The sequence below is a fragment of the Chenopodium quinoa genome, unplaced genomic scaffold, assembly GCF_001683475.1.
Source record: "Chenopodium quinoa cultivar QQ74 unplaced genomic scaffold, ASM168347v1, whole genome shotgun sequence".
Lineage (NCBI taxonomy): Eukaryota > Viridiplantae > Streptophyta > Magnoliopsida > Caryophyllales > Amaranthaceae > Chenopodium > Chenopodium quinoa.
Window position 1 is genome coordinate 786,954 of NW_018742241.1, and position 19,003 is coordinate 805,956.

The following is a 19,003-nucleotide window of genomic DNA, read 5'->3' on the forward strand; positions in this document are numbered from 1 at the left end:
TTAATGATCCATGAACGGTTTACAAATTCCTTAAAAACTTGTTGGCGGCTCCCTACTTTTTTTTGTCCCTAATTGTATAATGTCAAATTCCACTTCCTATGGTCGCCAATCATATTCACACCATGCTTATGTAGGCGCGTTTTGAATGACGACTGCAATAGGATACCTACATGATAAGGTGGACGACCTACTTGACCTTATAATTAGCTTACAACCACGAAATACTTGCAAACATGGATGACCACATAATAGACGGCCAACTTAAAAAGGTGATGGCATACTCAACCTTTTTCAAGAAACTTAGCTTGTAAAGGTGGACGGCCTACTTGACCTCATAACTATATTGCAAGCAAGGAATGCTTGCAAAGGAGGACGACCATATGGTAGGAAGCCAACTTGAAAAAGTAAACTTGGCCTTATAGCTATATTGCAAGCAATGAATTATTGCAAAGGAAGATGGCCACATGGTAAAAGGCTAGAGGCCCACTTAAGAAGGTAGATGGGTTACTCGGCCTTAGAGCTATTTTCCAAGCAAGGAGTGCTTGCAAAGGAGGTTGTCCACATGGTAGGTGGCCCACTTGAAAAGGTGGATGACTTACACGGCCTTATAGCTATGACAAGATGGACGACCATACGGTAGGTGACCAAACTGAAAGGTTAACGTCTAATTTAACTTGGTCTTATAGCTAAATTGCAAGTAAGGAATGCTTGCAAATAAGGGCAACTACGTGGTAGGCGACCCACTTGAAAAGGTGTCTGGGATAATCGTACTTAACATTATAGCTATATTGCAAGCAAGGAATGCTTGCAAAAAAGAACGCCTACATGGTAAGAGCCATACTTGAAAAGGTTCTATCTTACAACAAACAATTACGAAACAAACATTTAAGGGTAAAAATACTTTATAAAAAAGGAAACTAATACACCTATTAACCAAAATATTTTCAAAATATTACTCCCACAAAGTCTGATTCTCTCATAATTAGTTTAGAAAAAAGAAGAAAGAATGACCAGTTCATCCATTAAATTAACATCTACATGGCCTAGAAAGTTACTGTTGCAAGAAGTGCAACATCTAGCAGCAGTTTCAGGCAAAGTTGAAGAACTTTAAAGTGAGTTTGAATGGATGCAATGTTTTCTATATGATGTAGATGAGAAGCAGAAAAAAATGCTTTACTTCACAAATGGGTATCTGATATCAAAGATTTAGCATTCAAAGCTGAAGATCTTATAGAGACTTACATATTGCACATTGTGCATAAACCACAAAATCATGCCTTTTTTGGTTGGGATGGCCTTAAATGGTTAGCCTGTTATTGGAAGAATGTTAAGCCTCTACACAATATTGGGTCAGATATTGATGTTCTTAATGCTAAGATATCGAAGATGTCTTCGAGGTTACAAGCATATGGCATACAGAGCTCCTATAGTATGTACAACCACTCCTCCCTTGTTGCAAATAGGAAATTTCTCGCCGAGGAAAGACGAACCTATCCTCATGTTGGTGATAAAGAAGTTGTCGGCCTTGATGAAAGCGTATCAAAATTGATGGATACATTATCAAGAGATGGTCAACACGCTGTTGTGGTTGTTCATGGAATGGGTGGCATCGGAAAAACTACTCTTGGAAGGGAGGTTTTCAAACATAGCAATATAAAGGTGATTCTAAACTTCTACCTTATTTTTACCAAACTAGTTAATTTAATTTGGGTTATGCCATATTTGTTATCTCTAGTCTAATTCTAATTGAGTGATCTTATTCTAATTTGAAATTATAATTGATATAAACTAAATTTGAATTTTTTTTTCATTAGATCTTTAACTATACTTTCCAACCCAATTGGAACTAGGTTAAAATATTTTGTAGATTTTAAGATATAGTCGTTTGAGTGCAAGGGTATCGGTTTTGGGCCAAGTTTAAGTTTTTTGTGTAGGACTTTAGGTACTACAAGCGAAATTTCATGAATCATATTCATACGCACCTAAATCAGGATCACATGCATAATACACAAGAATCACATAATTATACCCTTGAAGCGTGAATTCCACGTAGCTATTTGATCGGTAAATCAGGGAGAGAATAGAGCCCCAAGAGTGGCCCCTCTACTTAGGCCACGGGATTTGATCAAACATCCACCAATGCTAGATCGGTCAAGTGAAAGGGAAAACCGCGATCACCACCTTCCTTGGACAACCGACCACCACACAAACACCACCACCACGAGCACACAACCGACGCCTAAGGGGAGGAGAGAGCCGTGAGAAAGAGGGAGGTTTGAGAGGCTTGGTTTCATGTTTGCTAATTAGGTTTTCAACTTAACAGTAAAACTGTTCTGTGAAAAAACTAGGCACCTAGTTTATTTATAATCCTATTATAATTAGACTAGGTTAGGAAGCCCAATAACCCTCTAAACCACCCTCATGGCCGGGCACCTAGAGTGATGAGGCCCATCATGGGCCTCGTCCTCTTATGCTTGATCTAGACCCTTTGTGTGACCTTATAGGATCCGTCCAATTGGGTTTTGGCCTATTTTACTAGCCCAAAGATCATTAGTACCTCTAGTTATGATATAACAACGACCCAAATGGACGAACTTAATTATCTCCATAATTTGATCCATTATATATGGCCGTTTGAGTGCAAGGGTGTCGGTTTTGGGCCAAGTTTAAGTTTTTTGCTCATATCTTCTTTGTTTTAAATTGGAATAGGGCTTATGATATATCGTTGGAAAACTTATTTCAAGGCCTATTCAACTAAATCGGATTCGGAACAAAGTTATGGGCTAAAAATTTAGTTTTGCTCGGTTTTGGGCTGGCTGTGGTCATGAAAAGAGAAAATTAGGTTATCGTTTGTGGATTTGGGCTAGGAAAAGGGTTTGAATGGTTGTTTGGGCTAGAATGGGCTAAGACTTTAAGCAATTCTTAATCCCGATACGCAACCTGACCAATTGGCAGCAAAAGGTCATTCATCACCGAGTTTTGATTTGGGGATACATTTTTAGGTGTCTACAAGTATAAGAATTGTATAATTGTGTTATCTTGTTAAATTATCCAATTCATCTCAATAAGTAATTAAAATTTATTAGACATTTATATACCTAGAACTTGAATTTTTTTTACCGTATTTTTTACCGTTCCCTCACTAAATCAAAGCAGCTCTATTAGAGTTTCGAACATTGCATAACTACACATCATCCAACACATTTAACAGCTATATGCAAATAGTAATAATAAAATATCATGCAAACAAGCATTGGGATAAAGGTCACCGATAATAATTTTTCTCAAAGGGCTAGTCATACCACCCTCGCGCATTAAAATCCCTAGTTATTCTATTCGAAAACTTAGAGTATACCATCATACCATATTATGGTAACATTTACCTATTTAATTACATATTTAAAATATTGCCATCATATTTACTCCAAAATACATAGGCCCTATTTGCTATGACTTTGGAGTTGTTTATTTACCCATAGAGTTATGGTGTAATAGTTCATGGACATTTGCTTTAAGTATTATATACTAGGTAAATGTTTTAGAGACGGGGGAAGTATTTACTCATACTAATTACATATCCCAGTTATACTTATACTTCGTGATAAATGTCCTCACAGGATCATTTCGACGATTGTGCTTGGACATATGTATCTCAACAACCTCAACAAAGACGTCTGTAAGGATATTGCCGATCAACTCATCACAAACCACGAAGAGAAGAAGTTAGTTGAGGAATTAGAAGATACAGAATTACATGGGAAACTTTGTGATATGCTAAAAAAATAAAATTACTTGGTTATTCTTGATGACATTTGGTATAGTAGAGATTGGAATTACCTTAAATCTGCTTTTCTAATTATTCACTCTTCTCATGGTAGCAAATTATTGATTACAATGCGTAATCCTCAAATATTTTCTAGCCTTGATGAAGGTTCAATGGGCACTCAAGAGGGGGGGGGGGTGAATTGAGTGTTAAGTAATCGTTGGCTAATTTTGCTTCTTTTCGGATTATGTGTGAGGAACCAGTTGTGCTGGTTCCCGTACGCAGCGGAATATAAATAAGTAATAAAGAAGACAACAAATTTAACGAGGTTCAGCCAACTCAGGCCTACGTCCTCCTATCCTAAGTTCTTTATTAATCTACTCCGAAAAACAAAGACAAAGAACACTCTGCTGTTTTCCTACTCCGGGAACCAGTCTACCCCACACTCTACTCCGAGTGTGCTCTCGACTTACACTCGTAAGCCCAATGTGTTTGAACTCACAAACACTCACCCAGCCTTTAACCCCTTTGTTAAAGACTCAATACAAGAATCAAGAACTCTCCTTTGATCTCACTTCTACGAAGCTAATTAAGAGAAAAAGTTTAAGTACTAGAATGCTCTTGTATATAACTTGATGAATGGGATTAGTGCTTAAGTATATGCTCTCAAATAATTGCTCTTTTAATTTCTGGAGAGGCACACGAAATATGTGAAATAAGATGAGTTTATATAAGCTTAGATTCCTAAAACCTAGTTTCCTTAAATCACACAATCTTAGAGAATAAGATATATTGTAATTTTAGGAAAGTATTTATCTTATTTGATTTAATCACAAAGATAGAATCAATTAAGATAAATACTCCTAGTTTTTAGGTAACCAAGAATATTTCATCTTATTTCCAGCTGCACAAAATATTTTCAAAATAATCTTTTCGAAAAAATCTTTTTGTAAAATCTTTTTCCAAAACGGCAGCTCGAATATTTCGTACAGTGAACCTGGTTCCCCGACCTGGTTCCCTGAATTGAAACATGTTATGAAACCTGTTCCAACTTTGTACCAGATTTCATATCATACTTCAATATACTTTTAAGCACTTATATAACCCAAACATGCAAGCATACTACGGAGCATATTACATGAAAACCTAGATAACATATTAAAGCATAAATCGTCTTTTCTTCATGTAATCTTCAAGACTTGAATCTTCCTTGAATACTTCTATTATGAGCAAACAATCTTTCTTCGAAATATCTTCGAAAGGCTTCTATGCTCCAAGTCTTGGAATCAACTCAACTACTGCACATGTAACATGGTTAATGCACAATAAAGAGTATGTGACTGCTTTTCCGCATAGCAGTCAAGGAAACGGTTCATACTGGTTCCCCACCAGTACATAGCACATTTATCATCTAACTGTTTCCTGTATATAGATAAGTTAGTTCAATAGATAACTCATATAATCAATAACTTATCTAGGAAAACAGTGTTCTATTTTAGTTGGTTCCCCCAACTGTATTGAACACTTTCAAAGACCTGTTTCCCTTAGCTGTTTGTCATCATTCAAAACTATCAATCAAAACCTAAGGGACTCAACAAATTCCCCCTTTTTGATGATGACAAACTCTTGAAGTTCTTGAACCTGTGGACATGCTCAAAAAGAAAACCGTCAAAAACTTCAAGGACTCAAAACTCTTTGGAACAAGTCAGTTAGGCTAACTGGTCCCCTAAACAGAAAATAGAAAATACGAAATAAAAAGACTCAAACTGACTCAATCTAAACTAGCTAAACCTCAAACTGACTCAATCTAAACTAGCTAAACCTTAGGCTTCAACTTCAAACTACTTCCCCCTTTTGGCATCATTAAAAAGTATCCACAAGTAAAAGCAATGTGCACAAGTTAATGTGCTTATCCATACAATGGCATCAACCACCATTCAAGCATTATGCTGCAAAAAGAGATTAGTCAAACAGTTCATACCATAGCAGAGTTAGTAGTTCATACAAGCCAACAAAGTTCAACCAAAGAAGCCCAAATCCATCCAAAAAGAAAGTTCATGGAATGGAGAGAAGTAGACAGACCAACAAAATCAGTTATTTTAGAATAAACATGAGGGTGAGGAAACAAGAACAGAAACAGCATCACTCCTCATCATCATTCTCGTTCCCTTCCTCCTCCTCGAACTTTGCAACATCTTCTGTATGATCATCTGATTCCTCTTCATCCTTGTCACCATGCTCTGCTTAAACCAAAATCATTATATTACTAAGCATATTCTTGTGATTCCCCAATCTGTTTCAAAACCACTTCCTGACCTGCTGGTTCCTCTATTTTTTTTTTTTTTTTTTTTTTTATAAATCATGAGAGATCCGCACTTATTCATAAAGTTCTCCTTGTTGCATAACGAGTACAAGACTAGCATCACATCAATCAAGCAAAGACCTCCACCCTTTTGTGGTGTGAAAGGTTCTTGCTGGTACCCTTTTTCTCTTGGACTGTTCCTCCTACACCTTCTCAGTGAACTTCTTTAATGAAGATTGAGTTACTCTACTTCGTACCATGGTCTTAACAATGAGTGTCTCCTCATTGTAACCAACAATCTCTATTTCATCCTCTTCACTCTGACTTTTCCGAATTTCCTCCAACTTCGGGCTTAAGGACATTTGAGCTTCCTTCTGATGTTCCCCCTGAGACTGAGCTGGTTCCTTGAGTGAACAGTAACCGAATGAACAATGATGAATTTAAAGCATACGAGAGAGAGAAAGAGAATTTCGAGTGATGATGATTGATGATCTGCACAAAGGGTTAGTGTATATTTTTAACAATGAAGCACAAAGAGAGAAGAAGGAAAGAAAAGAGTTAGTTGAGCCAATAAAAAGCAACTGTAAAGGATAATTTTTTTATTATTTTTTTTTTAAATTGAAATCAAAAATTTGGTAATTATCTTTTACCATAATTATCTCAACCAACTATAAATAAGGCATATGATATGTTTGCCTTTTATATGGGATTAAATAACTGAAATAAGATAAATTCCTTCCAAAAGGAAATATCTTATAGTAATCTTCCGAAAATAAAAGATATTATCGGATGACATGTCAGAGCTGGTCTGCTGTTTCCCTTTGCTGGTACCTGTATAGAACCATGTCACGCTGTTTATGGCAATTCAGCTTGATTTCACCTGTTTCTTACAACAATGATTCTCAATCCTTTTGAGATTTTGAACCATCTACACAACACTTGAAAGATATCAACATAAGTATGTACACACACTATACAAGAGAATACCATTCTAACCAATCATTGAAGGAAGTAATTGAAGCCAATACCTAAAATCTAACTAGACCTAAAAGGACTCTTAACCTACAAAAAGACTCTCTACACAAGGGCTTTGTGAAGATATCAGCAATTTGATCTTCACTTTTACAAAACAACATCTCCACCAATCCTTTTTCCACATTGTCTCTTAAAAAATGGTGTCTTATTTCAATGTGTTTTGTCTTGGAGTGTTGCACAGGATTCTTTGAAATATTAATTGCACTAGTGTTATCACAAAAAATAGGAACACTTTTATAAATAACACCAAAATCTTTCAGCTGGTTCCTTATCCACAGTAGCTGGGAACAGCATGAAGCTGCAGCTATATATTCAGACTCTGCTGTGGATAGGGCCACTGAATTTTGCTTTTTAGAACCCCATGAAATTAGACAAGAGCCAAGAAAGTGTGCCATACCTGATGTGCTCTTTCTATCAACTAAGAAACCAGCATAATCTGCATCTGTGTATCCAATAAGATCAATGGTACTGCCTTTGGGGTACCACAATCCCAGATTTGCTGTTCCTACAAGATACCTAAGTATCCTTCTAACAGCCTTCAAGTGAGATTCCTTTGGATTGCTTTGAAACCTAGCACACAAACCAACAGAAAACACAATGTCAGGTCTACTAGCTGTTAGGTAAAGTAGAGAACCTATCATTCCTCTATAAAGAGAAGCTTCAACATCTTTTCCCTTAAGATCAGCATCTAATTTTGTAGATGGGGGAACAGGTGTATCATAAGCTTTGCTGTTCTCCATGCCGAATTTTTTCAGCAACTCTTTTAAGTACTTTTGTTGATGGATCATTATTCCATCATCCATTTGCTTAATCTGCAGCCCTAGGAAGAATCCTAGTTCTCCCATCATGCTCATTTCAAATTCACTCTGCATAAGATTAGCAAATTCATCACAAAAAACCTGATTAGTAGCACCAAATAAAATATCATCAACATAAATTTGTACTACAATCAAGTGTTTCCCCCTGGTTCTTATGAACAAGGTCTTGTCTACTGTTCCCCTCTTGTAATCATTTGCCATCAAGAAATTGGACAATCTTTCATACCAAGCCCTCGGAGCTTGTTTCAACCCATATAATGCTTTGTCCAACTTGTACACATGTTGGGGGAACAGTGCATCTTCAAAACCAGGTGGCTGCTCCACATATACTTCTTCCTTTAAATATCCATTGAGGAAGGCAGTCTTTACATCCATCTGAAACAGCTTAAAATTCATGTGAGCAGCATAAGCAATTAAAATCCTAATAGCCTCTAGCCTAGCTACTGGTGCAAACGTCTCATCATAGTCAATTCCTTCTTGTTGATTGTACCCTTGCACCACTAGCCTTGCTTTGTTTCTGACTATAGTACCAAGGTCATCTAACTTGTTTCTAAAGACCCATCTAGTGCCAATGACTGATCTTTCCTTGGGACGGGGAACCAGGTGCCAAACCTGGTTCCTCTGAAACTGATTTAACTCATCTTGCATAGCTAGTACCCAATCAGGATCAGTCAATGCCATTTTATAGTCAGTAGGCTCTACATTAGACAGGAAAGAATAGAAAGCACAAAAGTTTTGAAAAACATTTGTTCTCGTTTGAATCCCCTTATTTATATCACTAATTATTTGATCAGTGGGATGAGAAGATTGATATCTATAACTTTTAAAATTAAGACTGTTTTGTGCTTTCTCATTAAGTTGGGAACCAGCATGTTCATGGATCTCTCCTTCTTCTGAGGAGCCAGGAGGATTCACATTCATGTTGTTTCCTCTATCATTACTTACCTCAGGTTCAGGGGTGGTACCTTCTTCTGTTCCCCCTGAACTCATTACCTGTCTATTATTTGAGGAACCATCAGGACTTGGTTCCCCTTCAGAGTCCTCATTATCTTCATTTTCTTCTCTAGGCACTTCATCATTATCATCTGGTGGAGTATTTGGTAGGCCTAGATCTGCTTGCACTTCATCCGTGGGACCAGTATACTGGTTCCCCGTGAAATCCATCAATCCAATTACTTCATCAGGTTGTACCTGCGCAATCTCAGAAGACATGTTAAATTCATCAAAAATGACATGGACACTCTCCTCAACACAAAGAGTCCTTTTATTGAAGACTCTATATGCTTTGCTGTGAGAAGAGTATCCAAGAAAGATTCCCTCATCACTTCTAGGATCAAACTTATCAAGTTGATTCTTCCCATTATTATGCACATAACATTTACACCCAAAGACACGAAAGTATGTGATGTTGGGCTTTTGACCTTTAAGAAGTTCATAGGGAGTCTTATTTAACTTTGGTCTAATGAGACCTCTATTCAATATATAGCAAGCAGTGTCAACAGCTTCTCCCCAAAAACTCTTTGGGAGACCACTCTCAATGAGCATCGTCCTCGCCATCTCCTCAAGAGTTCTATTCTTCCTTTCTACAACACCATTTTGTTGAGGTGTTCTAGGGGCTGAGAAGTTGTGATTAACTCCATGTTCCCTACAATAATCAATAAAGTTAGCATTATCAAATTCAGTACCATGGTCTGATCTTACCGAGACCAGCTTGTGGGTGAGCTGGTTCTCCACTTGTTTCACCAATGTTACCCATTCTTCAAACGTTTCATCCTTTGTGTGTAACATCATTACCCAAATGTACCTAGAATAATCATCAACCATAACACAGACATATCTATGACCTCTTCGACTTTGTACTCTCATGGGACCACACAAATCAATGTGTACAAGTTCGAAGGGTCTGCCGGTACTCAAAACAGTTTTAGACTTAAAAGAAATTTTGACCTGTTTCCCCCTTACACATTCAGAACAAACTTTATCAGCTTCATACTTAATGTTAGGAAGGCCTACAACTAAGTCACGTGTTTTAAGTTTGTTTAGAAGTGTTAGGCTAGCATGTCCAAACCTCTTATGCCAAATCCATTGATTATTGTCAGAAACAGCTCTCAAACAGATGGACTTGTCTTGAGGGATTTTATCTAAGAAGGTGATGTAAACATCATGCTTCCTTGTTCCCTCACATACAAGTTCTCCTGTTTGTGAGTTAACTATGTGACATAGGTTGGCTTGAAACTCAACTATATTACCTTTGTCACATAATTGAGAAATACTCAAGCGATTATGTTGCAAGCCTTCAACATAATAAACATCATCTATTGCGTTAGAAAGTGTCTTACCAACCTTACCTAAACCAGTGATGGTTCCCTTGCTGTTATCCCCAAAGGTGACACTTCCTCCATCAAAGGCTACTAGTGAAAGGAATTGATCTTTATCCCCGGACATGTGTCTTGAGCAACCACTGTCCAAATACCAATAGGTGTCTCCCTTCACTCTAGCCTGCAAGAGCAAATCAAACATTAGTTTTAGGAACCCAAACATACTTGGGTCCCTTTTCAACAACATTAACATCTTGTTGATCCTTTCTTCTCCACACATATTTTACACCCTTGCTGTTCTTATTAGCACTAATTTTCTTAGCTGGACATTCATGTATCTTATGTCCATTTTTACCACAATGAAAACACACATGCATCTCTTTAGTCATGACATACTTGCCTCGTTGATATTCTTTGATTCAGGTGGTTTCTCTGGGAGACCAGTTAGTCCTGGTTCTCTGTCTAGTATAACCAAGACCAACTTTTCCTCTGTTTCCTCTTGATGAAGTCAGGTAATTTAAGGATTCTTGAGCATTCAATAATTTGTCCACATGTCTATGACTATCATTAAGTTCTTTTTCTCTGGTTTCAAGTGTTTTAGTTAACAATTCGTTTTTCTCTTTAAGAAAATCAAAGTTACTTTTTAAAGCTTCGAATTGTAGATTAATCTTTGAAACCATAGAGTCAATAGACATGTCAACAACCACTGGTTGCTTGTCCTTTTTCAGTTGATTGATTTCCGCATGCAAATCACAAACATTACTTTCATACTTATCAATCGTATTACTGACATCTACACTGGTACCTGTAGGGGAAACAGTGAACTGTGCAGCTTTAAGTGAAGCAATTTCCTTGTGAGAGTTTTCCAGGTTGTAAGCCAATGTTTCAAAGGCCTTCAACAAGGAAGTTCTAGTACACGAATTTGCTTTACTTATAGCTACTGAAAAATCAAGAGTATCACTAGTGGTTGATAAGTCTCTAGGGAACCAGGAGGTCAGATCCTCTTCACCATCAATTGGTTCAAACGATCTTTCCTTTTTTAGTTCCACTTTACACTTGTCCAATTCAACCTCTAGTTCTGCTACTTGATTTTTTAGTTCATAACAGACTCCTTCTAGATGATCACAACTAGCAATAGCAATATTACATTCACCACGTTTTTCTTTTAATTCTCTTTTGCAAGTTATGTATGTTTCACTTAGTTTATAGCATTCATCTAGTAAGGAATCAATACAAGCAAGCATATTTTCTCTATCATATTCATGCATATCTTCTCTAATTTGCTCTAAGCTTACCTTGCGTTCATGTAGTACATCCTTCTTTGCCATAAAGCATTTGTTGAATGTACTGGTTCCCCCTCTGGTTCCTGGACCAGTGCTGTTTTCCTTGATGTTTGTAAAGGCAGTTAGGCAAACATCTGAGTTGGGTGATCCTTCTTCTTCATCTGACCCTGAGTCAGAGTCTCCCCACATGGAAGCTATCATGGCATTCTTGTATGCTTGTTTATCTCCGGATTTAGACTGTTTGTCATTCCACTTAGGACAATCTCGAATAAGATGTCCTTTTTCTCCACACTTGAAACATCCTGTAGAAGAAGAATTAGAGTTAGATTTTTTATAGTTTTTAAAATGCTTACCTTTGAAATTCTTTCTTTGATCTCGAAGAGATCTCTCAAATCTTTTTGCAATCATGCTAATTTCATCTTCATCATCTTCTACTGTTCCCTTAAGCGCCATGCCTCTTGCTGGTTCCTTCTCAGACTTAGAGTCAATCAGCATCTCATGAGTCATAAGGGAACCAATCAGCTGTTCCAGAGACAAGGTAGACAGATCCTTTGCTTCATATACTGCTGTTACCTTGGCTGTCCATGCATCTGTTAAACTACGCAATAATTTTCTTACAAGATCCTCGTCAGATAAATTTTTACCAAGAGATCTAAGATTATTTACAATAGTCATAAACCTACGAAAGCAATCATTGATTTTTTCATTTTTATTCATGGCAAACAATTCATATTTAGACATGATTAAATCAATTTTAGACCGTTTTACCTCACTGGTTCCCTCAAACGCAAGTTCAAGGGTGTCCCATATCTCCTTAGCATTACTGCAGCCAGATATACGATTTGTTTCGGTCTCACCTATTGCTTGTTGTAGTATTGACATTGCCTTAGCATTCTTCTCCAGCAACTTGTAATCAGCAGTGACCAATTCGCTATCTTTCTTGGGAACCTGGTTCCCCTCAACATCTGTCTTGAGAATGATATTTGGACCATTTTTAACTACGAGCCAGCATTCATAATCAATACCCATGATAACATTCTGGATCCTGTTCTTCCACCAAGCATAATTATTTCCATTAAACTTGGGTGACTTGTTGTCATAACCGATTGCACTTAATTCTTGAGTACTCATTCTTAACTCCTCTAGATGTTACTCTTTCGAGAAGCTTAGGCTCTGATACCAATTGAAGGTTCAATGGGCACTCAAGAGGGGGGGGGGGTGAATTGAGTGTTAAGTAATCGTTGGCTAATTTTGCTTCTTTTCGGATTATGTGTGAAGAACCAGTTGTGCTGGTTCCCGTACGCAGCGGAATATAAATAAGTAATAAAGAAGACAACAAATTTAACGAGGTTCAGCCAACTCAGGCCTACGTCCTCCTATCCTAAGTTCTTTATTAATCTACTCCGAAAAACAAAGACAAAGAACACTCTGCTGTTTCCCTACTCCGGGAACCAGTCTACCCCACACTCTACTCCGAGTGTGCTCTCGACTTACACTCGTAAGCCCAATGTGTTTGAACTCACAAACACTCACCCAGCCTTTAACCCCTTTGTTAAAGACTCAATACAAGAATCAAGAACTCTCCTTTGATCTCACTTCTACGAAGCTAATTAAGAGAAAAAGTTTAAGTACTAGAATGCTCTTGTATATAACTTGATGAATGGGATTAGTGCTTAAGTATATGCTCTCAAATAATTGCTCTTTTAATTTCTGGAGAGGCACACGAAATATGTGAAATAAGATGAGTTTATATAAGCTTAGATTCCTAAAACCTAGTTTCCTTAAATCACACAATCTTAGAGAATAAGATATATTGTAATTTTAGGAAAGTATTTATCTTATTTGATTTAATCACAAAGATAGAATCAATTAAGATAAATACTCCTAGTTTTTAGGTAACCAAGAATATTTCATCTTATTTCCAGCTGCACAAAATATTTTCAAAATAATCTTTTCGAAAAAATCTTTTTGTAAAATCTTTTTCCAAAACGGCAGCTCGAATATTTCGTACAGTGAACCTGGTTCCCCGACCTGGTTCCCTGAATTGAAACATGTTATGAAACCTGTTCCAACTTTGTACTAGATTTCATATCATACTTCAATATACTTTTAAGCACTTATATAACCCAAACATGCAAGCATACTACGGAGCATATTACATGAAAACCTAGATAACATATTAAAGCATAAATCGTCTTTTCTTCATGTAATCTTCAAGACTTGAATCTTCCTTGAATACTTCTATTATGAGCAAACAATCTTTCTTTGAAATATCTTCGAAAGGCTTCTATGCTCCAAGTCTTGGAATCAACTCAACTACTGCACATGTAACATGGTTAATGCACAATAAAGAGTATGTGACTGCTTTTCCGCATAGCAGTCAAGGAAACGGTTCATACTGGTTCCCCACCAGTACATAGCACATTTATCATCTAACTGTTTCCTGTATATAGATAAGTTAGTTCAATAGATAACTCATATAATCAATAACTTATCTAGGAAAACAGTGTTCTATTTTAGTTGGTTCCCCCAACTGTATTGAACACTTTCAAAGACCTGTTTCCCTTAGCTGTTTGTCATCATTCAAAACTATCAATCAAAACCTAAGGGACTCAACACTTGATCATGTTGATGTAGTTTCCTATTATCAAGTTAAGGTTCTAAATCACGAAATGAGCTGGCAACTTTTTGTAAAAAAAGACAAGCATCAATAAAGAATCTAAAGATGATGCAGGTATGTCTTCTAATTCAACTAATTATCATGTGAGCACCGAAAATTTAGAAATTTAGCGTGTGTTTGTTTCATTTTATTTTATAATATTATTTTATAAAAATAAGTTTAAAAAGTATTTAGTAATAAGTTTAAAGAGAATATGTTCAAGAAAAATAAATAGAAAAGAGAATTTAGATAAAATATAATTTCTTTTCACTAGGTTTTAATAAAGTTTTTATAAATTTATCTTTGATTTTACATTTTAGTTATTTTTTATTTAATTTTTTCATATTTTAGTTTGTTTGGACTATTGTTATAATGGTTTTCATTTTGAGAATGTTTTAGTTTTTTAAAAATAAATATTGATTCATAAATAAAAACTCATACAACATGTGGAAAGAGATTTAAATGTAATTCATAAATAAAAGTCATAGGACATGTACATAGAGATTTAAATATAACCAGTACATGATAATTGAACCAAATAAAAAATCCCTTCAGCAAAGTAACACTCGTTGTTGCAAATTGTACATTCTTTACACCCTCTTTCACATATTTTTCTCTAACGAGGGGATCTATCGATCTGTTGTTGTTGTGAAGAAAATTTCGTCCGATTCGTCTGATTGTAATCGAAAGATTAACATCTTTTTCAATCCCACACAAATCTTTAACCATGAAACAACTCTATAGCAATCCATTAAACAAAAAAACAAATCCTCTCTCAAAAGAAAGAGAAAAACCCTGTCTTTTGAAGGAGAAAAATCCTCCTACAAAAAAAAGAAAAACCCTTTCTTTCAAGGGAAAACGTCTATCTTAGAAGAGGAAGAGTTATTAATTAACAATCTAAAACAAACAAAAATAACTAGACAAAGCAAACAAGAAACAAAGATTAGGGCTTTCCACCGGTAAAATCCGATGGAAGCCCCTTCAAAATTCAATAATGGAGGCTAGTGCTTTAGAGAGAGGATAGATTATAAGGTTAAAATAATAATGTTTTAATTAATATAATGAAGTTTCATATAAATAATTTTGAATTAAAAATGAAGAAAAATTTGTTAAATCTACCACCATAAGAATTAGCTTGCCCGCTTTTAACTACACCTTTTTTTTTTTTTTTTTTTTTTTAATGTTTGCATTACTTTAACCACATATTTGCCGAGAAATATCTTTGACCATTAACATTTTTTATTGTCTATTAGTAAAATTTTTAATTTTTTTTTATATTTGCATTACTTTAACCACATATTTGCCGAGAAATAACTTTGACCATTAATATTTTCGATTGTCTATTAGTAAAATTTGTAATTTTTTTTTTTGAAAATGGACATTTTAACTAATCCAATAATCTTAATAACATTTATTCATCTTATAATAAGATTTAAGTTAAAAATAGTACTTGTATGTAAATAGTGCATAAGTTAAAATGATACAAATATTAAATAAATAGCTAGGGTGGTTAACGCGCGCATAGCTAGCCATGTTTAGAGAGCCTTTTAGTTGTTAGCAACATTATTCAAGCAAAATATTTAAACTTATATTTTTATGGGTATAAATATCCGCAAATTGTTTTTAAGAGGTCAAAAAAAGGCAATTAACATTAATGAGGACAAATAAGTAAATAAACATTTTAGAGGCTATATTTTCCAAACACTATTTGTAAGACTTAAATCATTTAATCACACAAGGAAATGCTTAGATGCAGTTAACATCATATAAGTAGGGGCATATATGTAACGAACATTTTAAGGATATAATTATCCTCACAAGATTCATAAGTGTTTTCCCACATTTTTTAAAAAGTAGGGATGGAGGGAGTAATGTTCTACCACTACTTCATAGTACTAAGTACTAAATAGGACGTACCATGCCTTCCGTGTGGCTGGCCACACTATGTGGCCACTTATAAAAGAACCAATAAACCCCTATAACATTGATCGAGTAACCCCTCTAATTTAACACTGACCGAGTAACCCCTATAATATAACGCTGACGAAATAACCCTTGTAAGAGTTGTAACATTGACCGAGTAACTCCTATAACACTAGCAAAGTAACCCCATGATGGCTAGCCACACCATGTGGTTAGCCACATATTAAAATTTGTGTATTTCAAAAGATGAGAAAAATATTCATTAAATTTAAATAAAATCTATAACTATGTCTAAAGTAAAAACCACTACGAAGGTTTTTCCTTTCTAATCTACCTATTTTTCCCTCTCTTATAGTTTTTCAACCTTGAATCTTTTCTTTTTACTATGACTATGAAACTAAAAAATTGGTAGTTATGACACAAATAACTCCATATTATATTTTTCATTTATTAAGTACCTAAAATTGTGAATATTTATTCTTTATTTTAATATTTTTAGCGCTTAAAAATTATCTTTTCATTTTTATAGTATCTATGTAATTGTCATGGATTATTAAGGGCATGTTCTCTTAACCTAAAAACTAGATTTCAGGCCTAATAAGTTCACATAAGATCAGATAAGTTTTAATAATAATTCTAATAAGTTTGATAAGGTCTAACGGGTTCCAAAATGTTCAACAAGGTTTAATAAGTTTAAATGAGTTTAGTAAGGTCTTCAAAAAGTTCAACCAAGTCTAATAAGTTCTAATAAATTCAATTTAAGTAAAAAAAATTGATAATAAAATATTAAATGCTATATCATATTAATTGTACCATTATAGTTAATTTAGTAAAAAAAAATTTAAGAAAAATTCTTATATAGAAAATATATATTTTACTCTGATCTATTCATCATAGTGAAAAATTAGATAGATTCGTTTACATGATTTTTGATTATAATATATTAGTTAAATATATTTACTAATTTAATAGATTATAATAAAACAATAATAATTATTATAATAATGATAATGATAAATTTCATTTAGGTCTAATAAGTTCCAATAAGTTTTAATAATAAGCTCAATCCAGCCTAATAAATTCAACAACGTCTAATAAATTCTGATAAGTTTAATCGGGTCTAATAAGTTTTAATATGTTCAATAGTTAAAGGCTAATAAGCTCCAATAAATTTGGATAAGTTCTGGTCCAATAAAGTGAAAAGATTACACCCTAACTGTTATGTAATTGGTATTATAAAAATTAAAAATTATATCATCATAATGCAATTAATGTTTTTCTATATTTACAAAGTTGAGCATCGCTCGGGGATAATCAATAGTTATATACAAAGTGATATTTTTTTACGGCTCTATTCACTTCACCGTATTTTTGCTGAATTGAAATTATTTTTACTGAATTGAAATTATTATTACTGAACTTGAATTAATTAATGAAATTATTTTTTCTAAACTGAAATTTCTTCTATTGATTCTCTATTATATTTAATTTTTAAATTTATTAATTTTTACTAAACTGAAATTATTTTTACTGGACTAAACTTATTTTTAATAAACTAAAATTATTTTTATTAAACTAAAATTATTTTACCGAATATTATTTTGTTAAGGTGAAGTGAGCAGGACCTAAATTTGAGTTATTAATTCATCTCCCTAAACTTTAATCGCAAATTTTTATATGTTATCATTTCACATATAAGCAGTTAATTAGATAATAGGGGTTATAGCAACGAGCAAATGGGGCTACATTTATGGAGGTGGGGTTAATCTACTAAAAATGGGGTTATTCACATAAATAAGTGAATATATATAATGTAGAGGGGTTTCAGGTGATAAATTTCACTTTTTCAAATTAACCCTTCTCAATGTTATTTTATTTTTAAAAAAATTACCACCCTAAACCCAACTTAAGGTGTCACTTGCACTTAAACTCACAAGCACTCGCACTATAACTCACAAATTCTACCCAATCAGGAACTCCTTAGTGATAAAATTACAACACTCGAACTAACTTAATAATGGTTTCTCAAAAAGCTATGATAAGAGACAACGTAACTCCTAATAAGATGTAGGGCTTTTCAAATGATCTCTCAAAATATGCATGAAAAGCTTAAGCAGAACTAGAAATGTATTTATGTTTTACAGTCCTTGGGAGATAAATCATTCTATGACCTAGAAGATCATATCTTAGGTAAATATAGTTTCCACAATGCATCACTCGCACAATGAAAAATATCTCACCTTAAATAGAAAAAGAATGATATCCTAGAATATGTGCGAAATAATTTATACATAAATATTACAAACACATATTCTCTTAGTTGACAAATATTCTCATGCTAAAAATATGTTAAGTCCAAATTAGAAAAAATAAGTTCAAATAAGCAAAATAAGGTGAACTAATTTAAATAAGGCCTAGGTATTGCCTAATTTTGATCATCTCAGTTGTTTATATGGCTTGTAGACCAAGAAATGGACCAGAGGAAGGTGCAGCTTGGGAAAAAGATGCTACTTCATTGCAATGGTCATTCCTTGGCTATTGTTGTGTTTGGGGAAATTTTGGCAACGAAGAAATCAGTGGACGAATGGCTTTCGGTCTCTAATATTCCTGTGGAAAAGCTGTATCAGATATGGATAGCAGAAGGGATTGTATCATCAACCCAAGATAGTGTTAAAGTTAACCGGTCACTAGAAGACATTTCTGAATATTACATGAAGGAGCTAGTGCAAAAAAATATGGTTCAAGTTGGGAGTAGGGATTCATATGGAAAAATTAGAACATGTTGTCTTCATGATCTTATGCGAGATAAGTGTATAGAGATGAATGAAGAAGAGGATTTTCTTCAAATATTTGATAACCGAGCATGTAAAAGTGAGGACCCAATGGCTTTCAAAAATTCACC

General features: G+C 34.5%; 1 protein-coding gene across 1 annotated transcript; it reads left to right on the forward strand.

The window, feature by feature from the left end:
• Positions 1-741: 741 nt before the first annotated feature.
• Positions 742-3,911, forward strand: LOC110736373 (disease resistance protein RPP8-like). Its single transcript, XM_021916582.1, has 2 exons — positions 742-1,659; positions 3,618-3,911. The coding sequence occupies exons 1-2, from the start codon at positions 1,387-1,389 to the stop codon at positions 3,678-3,680; spliced, it is 336 nt and encodes a 111-aa protein (XP_021772274.1). The 5' UTR covers positions 742-1,386; the 3' UTR covers positions 3,681-3,911.
• Positions 3,912-19,003: the final 15,092 nt, after the last annotated feature.